Here is an 11,658-nt window from a genome sequence, read left to right as displayed (position 1 = left end):
CAACCCTTGGCGTGATTGGAACTCTGGTTGTCTGCTTACCATCGCCGCACAGCGGAGGTGATGTTCATGTGAAGCTGGCCTGGGACGAGAAGAAACTCCAAAGCTCGCAACAGCAGCCATCTTTCATGTGCTGGTTCGCCCTGACGCACCGCTTGAGCATGTTACTCCGCTGATTCTGGACAGGCATCGCGATATCGAACCCGAAACAAAAGCAATCTCATCCGGATACCGTTGGACACTGGTGTATGATATCAAGAACTTTGAACAGCCGGGCGTTCCCTCGAGTTCGATGTTGTCCGCTCAAATGACTAGGCTCTACGCGAATTTCGAGACCTGGAAGCTTTCTCATGACGATTTAGAATCTCGATACGTTTACGTGCTGCAAAAGGACTACGGAGATCAGTTGAGCTTGGGTTCCCTTTTAGGAGGAGACCTCTCTTTGGCTCGGGCACTTAGAGACATTGGCCACAAACTGGGTTTCGACATTCTTCTCGCCAAAATCGAAAAGAGACGACACGGCCATGTCGAGGTCTACGGTTATGACTACGACTATGACAGCGACCATTTCGGCGAGGTCCACGAGATGGAGGAAATACTTGAGGAAGAAATCTCCCTGCTTTCTGTTTTCGACCTGAGTGGGCGATTTCTCGTGAGAGATGTCGACATCGACAAGGAGGAGGTTCTGCAGCGACACTGGGAAGACGATGACGCAGCATCAGAATCGAACCTGGAAGACATTGGTTACAATCCTACCGCGACGCATAGCTTTAGGGGAACTGTAAGCATATTGGTCGCAAGATGTTGAAGGATGGCTTGCTAAACACCCACCCAGGCACTTGTGATGATGTCGCATGACGAGGCTACCATATTCCTTGCACGTGCAGGATGTGAAACGGCTGTTATGCTCGACCATCTGCGCGAACAGCAACCAGATAATCCGGACGACCCGAAAGGCTTCCAAGACTTTCTTCTTCACAAGTCATTCGACGGTAAAAGTTTCGAATCCGTCATGAAAGAATGCATATCTCTGAAGAGAACCGAGCTCTTCCTCTCTGTTGCGCGGCCCCTCAAATTCCCGTTGTCATCCCAAGTGCTTTCTGACTTGTCATCCTGGATATGGCAAGTCGGCTTCCAGCATTTCGAGGAAGGGTAAGGCTGGTCATCCACTTTTTACATGTCTCACTAACTCTTTCAGACTCGAGAAATTGATCCCCGAAGAGGCCGTGGTGTTTGAAACCCATGACCTTCTTCAGGCTCTTCTGCCATGTCGATCTTCTGAGCAACCACAGCTGAATACTGGAATGGAAACAAGCTTCTTTGATTTTGTCGAGCGAAAGACCAATGAGGTGCTAAGCAAGGCTTCTCAGCTCTACCTAAAAGATGCGACAGCATTAGTCGATATATTGAAGACCACTCGGCACTTTGAGAAAACTGCTGATAAGTAAGGAACACCTTGCCATGCATTCACAAGCACCGCTGATTATTGGTTGTTTAAGGGTTGAGATTGCTCTCAAGCGGCACGCCAAAAACACACCAGTTCTTTTGCACTTTCTCGGCGAAGTCTTAACCAATTCCGCGGAACTGCCTGGCACTTTCGTTTCGGAGAGGTTTCCTAGGATGTTTGCAGACATGGCCGCTCAATTCTCCTTGCGTCACGATACCGAAAAGCTCAAAGAAGTTGTCCGAGAGCGGGAGCTGCATCACCTCAGGTATTGGGGTTCCGGTTGGCATCCGCAGCCTGCAACACGCCCAAGAGATAGCTTATGGACGCCATATCCAGGAAAGCGATTGGTGCCGGATACTGATTGGGATCTTCTCTCAAGAGTAACTGCACGGGCGTTGGAGCTTGATCTGGAAGAACACGTTTATCCCATCCTACGAAGACTTCTGGATGAGTTCAATCCCCCAAAGCCTAGCGTCGCCCCCAAGTTCAGCGGTATGGTTCCTATGGTTCTCGTCGGTCCTGTTGTGACCAACTACGAAGATGGACGCATACTCCTGCGTTTCATGCGGCACCTCCCTGAGAAAATGCAAGGCGACGGACCAAAGACTCTCGCCGCGTTCCCAAAGATCCGGGAGCTGTACCGGAACTTCGTCACAGTCTATTTCGACCGCGCCGTCGGCAAGGAGCCATTGTTTGTTTGGTCACGCCCCGGCGCCGCACCTTCCACGGATAACAACAACTTATTCATCACGGATCGCGCGCGTCTCACTACGTTTCTGCAGGACCCGCACTACATCGAAGGCCGCTTCCCACTGGCTGCGTACCGCCAGAGGAAGCTGATGAATCACGTGCCCCCAGATGCCAATTGCAGATCCAGCTTAGCTACAGGCTATCTCACCGTTCGGAAACTGAAAGGCGGGTGGGAGACGGAACGGATGCGGTGGGCGGAAAACTGCAAGAGCTTCGTTTCGGGCATCAAGCAGCTCGGCGAGGCCGTCGACCTGGAGGCCGTCCTGGGGCCGGAAACGTACGCAAGCACGGTCCTGCGCCCGGAACAGAGGGCGAGCGAGGAACCGGCGGCGGAAGGTCCCGACGACCGTGAGCAGGTCCCGCCGCACATGGTGTACGAGTGGGACGGATCGAGGGTAACTTTGGGAGGGCGTGGGGCATCGGCGGGTCATCCTGCTCCTCCTCCTCTTCCTCCTCCTCCCCCGCGCGTTCCCCCAAGTTACGGCCGACCACCGGGGGCGCAGACGACCGACTTCGTCCTGAATCCATTCTCCGGTCAAGGCCCCGCGCCTCTCTGGCAAACCGCGGGGAATGTGCTCCCGCAGCCTACTCCGCCGGTGGCGGGGGCAAAGCGCAAGGCTGATGAAAACATGTTGAACACGGATCGAAGTAGAGAAGCGGTGAAGCGGAAGGTGGGCGAGGCTCCTGTATTGGACTTGACTGAAGATTAGTTTGGGCAAGTAATCGAGTACACATACCGCCTCCCGGGAGATAGAGTGCGTGACTTGAGCGAGAGCATCTACGAGGTGAGGGAAATGCTCCCCCGTGTTGATTGCCTGAGAATCAATAACACGTGCCGGGCGTTGGGGTCCGCGTAGTCAAAGTCACCGAGAGAATGCCCAATAGATCACGTACGGCAATGTTGATCCAGGGGAAATGAAAAGAAAGTACATCGTTCCTCTATGGGTATGCATGACAGCTGATCTCGAAATACTCGTAAATCTCTCTCCTGCCTCCTCAACTCGTCTAAATCGTTTCTTTCTACAATCTCGCCTTGACCTTCTCCCACAATGCCGGCTTGGCCAGGTTTGACGGACCGTCATAGAGATCGCGCTCCAGAGCACGCACATTGATCTGAGTAACAGTCAGTGGCCAATCCATGTGCACAATGGATAGTCAAGTTACTTACGTGCTGCATCCCCAGATCCTCCACCTTTTCCACACCAAGTAATCTCATCGCCGTCTCGGTCTCCGCCTTCAAGACTAAGTCCCGCAGTCAGCAACCAAAGGCGCAACCAGGGGGATCCAGGGGGCAAAAAAAAAAAAAAAAACTCACTCTCAAACACCCTCGCCACGCCCTCGGTCCCGCCCGCGCCGAGCCCATACAACGCCGCGCGGCCGACGCCCACGGCCTTCGCGCCCAGACACAGGGCCTTGACGACGTCGGTGCCGCGCTTGATGCCGCCGTCGACCCACACCTCGACCTTGTCGAAGACTTCGGGGCAGTACTTGCGGATCTCGAGCAGGGTGTGGACGGCGGGCGGGGCGGTGTCCATGGCGCGGCCGCCGTGGTTGGACAGGATGATGGCTTTCACCTGCGGCGCGTGCAGCGCCGCCAGGTACGCGTCCTCGTGCGTCTGGACGCCCTTGAGGACGAGCGGCAGCCGCGTGTGGCGCGCGAGCCACGGCAGCGTCGTCTTCCACGTCAGGTCCGGCGCCGTGCCTTGGAAGAGGGACTTGCCGATGCCGCCGCTCTCGTCTTTTTTCGGTGCTGGCGTGCTGGCCGAGCCTTCCTGCACTGATGATCGCACGGGCAGGTTGGCGCCGACGTTCTTGCTGCGCTCGTCGTGCTCGCGCTTGCCCGGCACGGGCGCGTCGAGCGTGAGGACCACGAGCTTGTATGCCGGCAGCTTGGCGATGCGTGCTAACATCGCTTCGCTCTTCTTGCGCTCCGTCTGCACGTACAGCTGCCAGCCGAACGTCTGGTCAGGCGAAGCGTCCGCGACGATCTGCTCGGGCGTCATGGACGCATTGTTGGAGACGAGCTGCATGGCGCCGAAGCGGGCGCAGGCGCGGGCGATGCCGCGCTCGCCGTCCGGGTGCGCGAGGCGCGCCATGGCGGCGGGCGAGACGTACAGCGGGATGCCGACGGGGAGGGCGCCCTGCAGCAGCGCCGTCGACGTGTCGCAGCGCGTGCAGTCGACGAAGACGCGCGGCCGCATCAGGATCTGGCGGTAGGCGCTGTTGTTGAGCGCCTTGGACGCCAGATCGTCGGACGCCGAGTAGTAGTAGGCCCACCCTTTGGCGCTGATCTGCTTCGTCGCCGCCGCCTCGATGTCGTCCAGGTTCAGCAGCGATTCCAGGTCCGGCGGCCCCTCGGGCTCGGTCGAGGCCGTGTCGCCGCCCACCGCCGCCGCCTTGGCTTCTTGCTGTTGCGCCGCCGGCGCCGTTTCGGTCTTGGGTAGGGTCGACTCGTCGAATTTGCCTAGCTTGGCCTCGGCGGGGAGGGTCTCTTCGAGGATGCCGGGCGGGTGGATCGGGTCGTACTCTTCGGTTGCGTCGGTGCCGGCGAGTTGCAGGATGATTTTGGAACCGCCGGGGTGCTCGCCCAGGAAAGATGTTACGTCGTAGACATGGCCGTAAAGAATCACCCAACAGCTGTCGGGGGAGTTGTGCTTGGACACTATGGATGGTAGGTGGTGTCAGTGTCGGGATAGCTTGAGTGCTGCTGGGGCTGGTGGTGAGGTGATGAGGCCTGATACATACCCTCGTCGTAGCTGAACACCTTCGCCATGGTTGCAGTCTTCTACGATGCTTTTGTGCAGTTAACGGATGCGAATTGGCGGGGAGAAGGAGATAATAAACAAGAAAAGAACGCGGCGCGGGTCAGGATGGGGTGTAGAAATGCGGAGGGAGGCGGTGGTGGTTCGGGGAAGATGACTCGCGAACGACAAAGCCATTGCGTCGATTGGAGAATGGGGAGCGGATCGGCTGTTCTGGTGCAGGAGTGGGATATAGCTTCCGGCTGGCTTGCGCTCGCGCCGCAACACCTCCGCAGACCTGCGCTGTTCCGCGGCGACTGACGTCGGCGTTTGAAATCCGAGCAACGCGACTTGCGCGCTCGCGTTGCGGGGAAGCTCGGCTCGACCTGCTCCAGCTCCGATGCTCCGATCAACTTTTTCCCGTCCACACACACCCAACCCCCCGCCTTGTCGTCATTCAACCCCGGACTGCAACCCGACAATATTCCCGCCACCATCATGCAGCGGCCTCGCAACCGTCAGGGCCGCCCGACACAGCAGCCCGCCGCCGATAGAGGGAGGGGTCGAGGTGGCCGAGGACGAGGCGGCCCCGGGCGCGGCGGCCGATTCAACTCCAATACACCATCCGGCGTGCCCAATACACACCAAGTCGTCGCTGGCGCCAACGTTTCCATCGTCCTCAAGGTTGATCAGCCCACTGGCCGCCAGGTGCAGGGAACTGTTGCGGACGTGCTCACCAGCGGCAACCACCCCCATGGCATCAAGGTCCGCCTTGTCGATGGCCGTGTCGGTCGCGTGCAGCGCATGGCCACCGAGCAAGAGGCAAGAGCTGGGTCTGACGGGTTGAGCAATTTGGGGAGGAACGGGGAGCCTAATGCTGGCATTCACCAGGGAGTGACGACTACCACACGGCCTTCCAACTCGAGATTCGACATAAGGTACCGCGACATACGGGAAGAGGAGGAGATGAATGGCCCTCCTGCTAGTTACAGCCTGGGCGATTTACTACCACCGGACCACCCTCTGCAGGAACGGCATGACGTTCATGAGCCAGACGACGCCTATGAACCGGCGGGCGTCGGCTCAGCGACGCAGGTGGTCTGCCCGGTGTGCAACGAGTTTGAAGGCGATGAAGTGGCCGTTGCGCATCATGTCAATTCTCATTTTGACTGATTGTTGGCTCTCGAATCATGTTTCTATTACAGGAATCGCCTGCTCAGGCACCAACACCCCCGCCGACGTCTATCCGCGGCGCGTCGCCCATCTCCTCCCTCATCGCCTGCTTCACGATGGCACCGCACATCTTCGCATACGGATTCGTCCTGACAGCCATTTCCTTCGCTGTCTTGTCGCCGTACCGACCTCCAAGGAAGAATTCCCGGCTTGCCATCTCCTCTAGACTGTCCTTGTCCCTCCCTCTGACCTCTTTGGGCCCACTTTGCAACGTTGCTTCGCCAGCTGCCTTTGCTGCCTTGAGTAGCAAGTAGCCCCGATGCGTATGTGCTGTGGCTAGCAGCCGTGCTTGGATTGGTGACAGCGGGTCTTGTGGTGAAGCTGGTGACGCGAGCTCAATTGCCCTTGATAGGTCGGCAAGCAACGCCTCCGTCGTATCGCCGTTATCGCTCTCAAACATTCTGTCTTCGTCCTCGATCCGCAACCGCATCGCCTGCGCCCGGTTTGCATAGGCCGACGCGTAGGTTGGGTGTTGCTCGATGAGCTCATTGAGCGCACTGATCGCGGCATTGGCATCATCGAGCGACGGCTTTTGAGTGTTGAGTGGGAGAATGGCCGAACGCTCAGCAGCTTGCAATGTCGGAAGAAGCGAGTCAGGTATGTGTGGTAGGCTCTGTGGTGGTTGCGGTACTATCTTAACCGAGGCCGAGGGTGAAGACTCGGGGTCAAAGAGGGCAGAGAGGACTTTCGCGTCGTTTGACGAGAGGTTTGGCGTTGGGGCTACCATGTTGACTTGGTGTGCTGCAAACAACGGGTGTATGGGAAGCGAAAGGTAGGGGAGGCAGGTCAAGCTTGGAGGCAGATTTAAAAGTATCTGACCCCACAAGTTGCGGCACATGGACGCCTCCCTACGCCGCGGATCCCCGCGCAGGCGGCTTATGCTCAGGATCCTATCCAGGCCTCCTGATTAGCGATCCGTGGGCAGCCTATTCGCAGGTCCTCTTTGTCCAGGTGCGTCAGGTTGGCCCGCCGCAAGCCGAGCGCCACGGCGGTCTTGGCGTCGATTTCCTGAGATATCCGCGCCCCGACACCGTCATCCCCTGGATATCCGCCAAAGTCCGCGGTATCCAAGCTCCCACACCTCCCCAACTTGGAAGGCTCGTGCAGCGGCACAAAGCGGTCCACGGCGGTTGTTGCAAGCTGACCGGTACGTCAGCAAACGGCAATGAGGGGATTAGCAACACGGCACATGCGTTGAGCTTAGCTATATGAACTAGACGCGGGCGACGGCGAGCCGCCCTTCTCTCTTCCTGTATCTCAACCACGGCGCTACAGGCTCGAGTATTTAGCAATCATACAGACCACCTTTTCTGTGGCATTTTCAGATTCCTACAGACCGCATTCCTATTCTCTTCCCGAGCACCCTCCACACACAAGCAGCCATGGCACCCATCGCTGTTTCGCCACCGCAATCACCTTCCACACAACCCGTCGCCGATGAGGCCTCGCTACAATCCTACCGCGGCTACCACCATGTACATTGGTGGGTAGGCAACGCGAAGCAAGCCGCCACTTACTACGTGACGCGCATGGGCTTCGAGCGCGTCGCGTACAAGGGCCTCGAAACCAAATCCCGCGCCGTGGCCTCGCACGTCGTGCGCAACGGCGGCGTGACCTTTGTACTCAGCAGCCCGCTGCGCAGCCTCGAAGCGGTTGAAAAGGGCCCGGAATTTAGCGACGAGGAGAAGGCGTTGGTGCGGGAGATGCACGCGCACATGGAGAGGCACGGTGACGCCGTCAAGGGTATGCCTTATCTCCGCCCCCAATATCACCTCAAACCCGTGACTTCTTGAAGACAACCCAATGATATTCTATATCATACCCAAATACTAACAAGCCTACTACAGATGTCGCCTTCGAAGTCGACTCGGTCGATGGCGTCTACGAGTCCGCCGTCGCGGCCGGCGCCGCCGTTGTGCGCGCACCTTTTACACAATCCACGGGCTCCGACGGCGCCGTCCGCCTCGCCACCATCAAGACGTACGGCGACACGACGCATACGCTGATCCAGAAGCTCGATTACACCGGCACCTTTCTGCCGGGCTACCGCACCGAGACCTCCATCGACCCCATGTCCCGCTTCCTGCCGAAGATCGACCTCGAGGCCATCGACCACTGCGTCGGGAACCAGGATTGGGACGAGATGGAGGGCGCGTGCGAGTACTACGAGCGCATGCTCGGCTTCCACCGCTTCTGGAGCGTCGACGACAAGGACATTTGCACGTGAGTGGCTCTCTCTCCCCAACTCATCCAAATCCTGCGAGGCAAATACTGACCATCACAAACAGCGAGTACTCGGCCCTCAAATCCATCGTCATGTCGTCGCCCAACGACGCGGTCAAGATGCCCATCAACGAGCCGGCGCACGGCAAGAAGCAGTCGCAGATCGAAGAGTACATCGCCTTCAACTCGGGCGCGGGCGTGCAGCACATCGCGCTGCGCACCCCCGACATCCTCCAAACCATCACCAACCTCAAGGCCCGCGGCGTCGAGTTCATCAAGGTCCCCGACACCTACTACGCCGCCATGCGCGACCGCCTCGCCCGCACCGCGAAGGTCAACCGCTGGCAGCTGCAGGAGGATTTCGACAGGATCCAGGAGCTGGACGTGCTGATTGATTTCGACGAGGGTGGGTATTTGTTGCAGTTGTTTACGAAGCATTTGATGGACAGACCTACGGTGTTTGTGGAGATTATTCAGAGGAGGAATTTTGAGGGCTTTGGCGCGGGGAACTTTAAGAGTTTGTTTGAGGCGATTGAGAGGGAGCAGGAGTTGAGGGGCAATTTGGTGTAGGAGTCTGGGACGCCGGGGGCGTCGGATGCGGATTTTCTGGGGTGTGTGATTTGGCTTGGGTAGCGGGAGTTGGCGGATAATAATGAATGAATGCTTCATATATCAATGGAGGCTCTTGCTGCAATGGATCATTTACTTTCTTTAATCTTGGTTGGGCCAAGCAGGCCATCGACCAGTGCATTCAGGCACCACTATGGTGCTGTCTAAGGACCGGGACTGCGGGAACCCGGGCTACACGGTGTTCTACCCCGGTGAGGTACGTATCATGCTCAGCCCGAAAGGCTTAGAGGTGTGAAACTAACAGAATAATAGGGTGGCCGTAACTGGCCTACTACAAGACAGGTAAATTATCACCCACAGAAGCAACCGAGCGATTGTTATTGTCAAATAATTTGAGCACAGCAATCAGATAGCCTAATCATGATGTTTGAATTAGAAACAATATAGATTGCTCCATGCTGACTCTTGAAGAGAGAAAAATTGATGTCCTTTACACTTCAACAGAGCAGAATAATTCTTCGAGTCGCGTGAAGGTGTTCTCGTAATTTCAAGAGAACCGATTCAGAGTGTTCCAATATACCTATTACCTCAAGGTCCAAATCAAAGAATCCGATACGTCGGTATCCGTCTGTGCTATATTCGAGAAGCAGAAATTCGAAGCCCTTCACGTGGTACCCTACCAAAAATGCAATCAAATCCCCCGATGGTTCCTTGGTGCCGAAATAATCCACTTCGGAGAAAGCCAGATTGCTACATTCTACGGGAAGTTTCCGAGACTCGCCGTATATTATGTTGAACTGCAAGCAACCGTTTCCTTGAGAAGGTTGTACGGGAAGAGTCCAACCGTCAACCCAGATGGAAGGAGAAGCTACGATGTCTTCCCCTGACAGTCTGCGGCGTGTATACTCTTCCAATTGAACTACCTCGCTGCTCTTCATCAGTTTCACACAAACTTGTGGGAATATGCTGTGCCTAAACTCGTTGTAACGCACCGGCAATCCTGCCCATGCAGTCCATGACCACGAAGGAAAATCATCTAGTTGGCTTTTGGTACCAACCGGCTCATCCAATTTCCGTCGAGTGAGGAGCGCATCCGGAGGGCCATAAATCCCCGCATCAGAGAACATCCATGCCAGCCGTAGCCTGGCTTTGCGTCCATCAAATGAGTATGGGAGACCATGCAGGTGATATAGCGGTGTCGACATTTGTTCAAAAGTGGACAGGACCCCCAGGATGCCGTTCAAGGCGTCCGAAGCGTATGTCAAGCTACGTTTCGAGTACCGCCTTACAGTCTCAGAGAATTGTTCCAAGGCAGACATATCTTCTCTAAAAGACAAAGTATCTTTTAGGTGGCATCCCATGCCTTCTACCTGTTCTGTCACAAAGGTATTTCTCCAAACTGATGCCGGCCACTCCTCTACCATGGTTTCTTGGCATTCCAGAAATGCATGCTGATCCGTGAAGATAAGCCTGCGCTTTGACAGGACAAATTCTTGATATGTCCAGGCACGAGACATCCACACAGAGACGGAGAGGAGCGCCTCTGATGTCTCATGCATGGGGTAAAGCGTATGTTGATTGAGCAAGAATTTAGACCTGTCTATCGATGGCCGATTGAATGAGACCCCGGGAAGGCCGTGGGTTGGATCTTTGCCGGCGGCAGCGACGATAGTGAGCTGAGCTTGGCCGTAGATCAAGCCCATCTGCTGGATTTGCGAGTGTTTTTCCTGGTTGTTTTGCTGATCGATGCAGTATCTGTCGACCCAAATGTAACGGAAGCCCAGGCTCAGGGTGACGGATAACGCATCTGCAATGGTCCTTGGAAGATTTTGGAGATCACCAGAGTTTCCTGATCCCCACACGTAACTGAGTGCCACGTATGCGCAGTCGGGCTGCGCTTGAATGATTTGGCGTGTCCGGCAATCAATGACTTTCAAGCCGCGGACAACCTGCCCGTCTCGTAACCGACAATTCCGATGCTTTTCTTGACAGATCCGTAGTTGCTTCTGGAAGGTCGAGCAATTGAATTTGATCGAGTCCTGAATGGCCTGTTTGAACTTGGTGACTTCTGGTGTATGATTCTTTCTGGGTTTTCGAATGCTGAATGTTCTACTGGAGTTGGCAAGTCTGAATCCTTCACACACTTCTGTAGGGGTTGAACCGCTACCAGATTCGTTGAAATGGTAGAAATAGACTGCATCTGTCTTCTGGTCACATTGCTCGGCGCGAAGAAGTATGCTGCAGGAGGGACAAGACTTGTGAAGAGGCTGGTTTCTCCGGGAGGGAATACGTCTTGACTGTTTGCGATGCTCAATAACATCGAGAAACGCCTCGAAGACTCCCCACTTTCTGCACGGCTGGCAGATCGTGGTCTGGTCTGGTCCATTCGTTGAAGAAGGCATCGAACCTGAACAGCTTGGCGTAATTGATGTCGATGCATCATCATTAGGTTTGACACGTTTAGATTCCCGGCCGTAACCTTCAGTGATAGCAATTCTCTTCGTTCCCCGTTGCAGTTCTGTATGGGTGGTCGACATGGTGGTGAGATAAAGGCGAATAGTTGATTACTCTAAGGGGACTGAATCATGTGGACGAAGAGGATGAAAGAAGCGATCTGGCGTACTTCAGAACCTTAGGGCTCTTATGAATCAAGCGTTAGGCAGAAGAGACATTTTCGGCTCTCGTTAGTGTGGCGCA

At 55.9% G+C, this 11,658-nt stretch overlaps 3 protein-coding genes across 3 annotated transcripts; 2 read left to right on the top strand and 1 right to left on the bottom strand.

Annotated features, from left to right (window-relative positions):
- Positions 1 to 60: 60 nt before the first annotated feature.
- Positions 61 to 2,917, top strand: SLS55_006154 (uncharacterized protein; the record flags this gene model as incomplete). Its single annotated transcript, XM_066777590.1, has 5 exons — positions 61 to 68; positions 184 to 778; positions 833 to 989; positions 1,781 to 2,589; positions 2,900 to 2,917. 5 exons carry the CDS (start codon positions 61 to 63, stop codon positions 2,915 to 2,917), a joined length of 1,587 nt encoding a protein of 528 aa, XP_066631685.1.
- A 297-nt stretch (positions 2,918 to 3,214) lies between these two features.
- On the bottom strand, positions 3,215 to 4,967 carry SLS55_006153 (uncharacterized protein; the record flags this gene model as incomplete). Its single annotated transcript, XM_066777589.1, has 4 exons — positions 3,215 to 3,307; positions 3,363 to 3,436; positions 3,510 to 4,856; positions 4,940 to 4,967. 4 exons carry the CDS (start codon positions 4,965 to 4,967, stop codon positions 3,215 to 3,217), a joined length of 1,542 nt encoding a protein of 513 aa, XP_066631684.1.
- Positions 4,968 to 7,550: 2,583 nt separating this feature from the next.
- On the top strand, positions 7,551 to 8,961 carry SLS55_006152 (uncharacterized protein; the record flags this gene model as incomplete). Its single annotated transcript, XM_066777588.1, has 3 exons — positions 7,551 to 7,911; positions 8,016 to 8,391; positions 8,457 to 8,961. The coding sequence occupies 3 exons, from the start codon at positions 7,551 to 7,553 to the stop codon at positions 8,959 to 8,961; spliced, it is 1,242 nt and encodes a 413-aa protein (XP_066631683.1).
- Positions 8,962 to 11,658: the final 2,697 nt, after the last annotated feature.

Source organism: Diplodia seriata (genome assembly GCF_021436955.1).
Source record: "Diplodia seriata strain FDS-637 chromosome Unknown scaffold_6, whole genome shotgun sequence".
In the NCBI taxonomy this organism is placed as follows: Eukaryota; Fungi; Ascomycota; class Dothideomycetes; order Botryosphaeriales; family Botryosphaeriaceae; genus Diplodia; species Diplodia seriata.
This window is presented reverse-complemented; position numbering and strand designations above follow the sequence as displayed.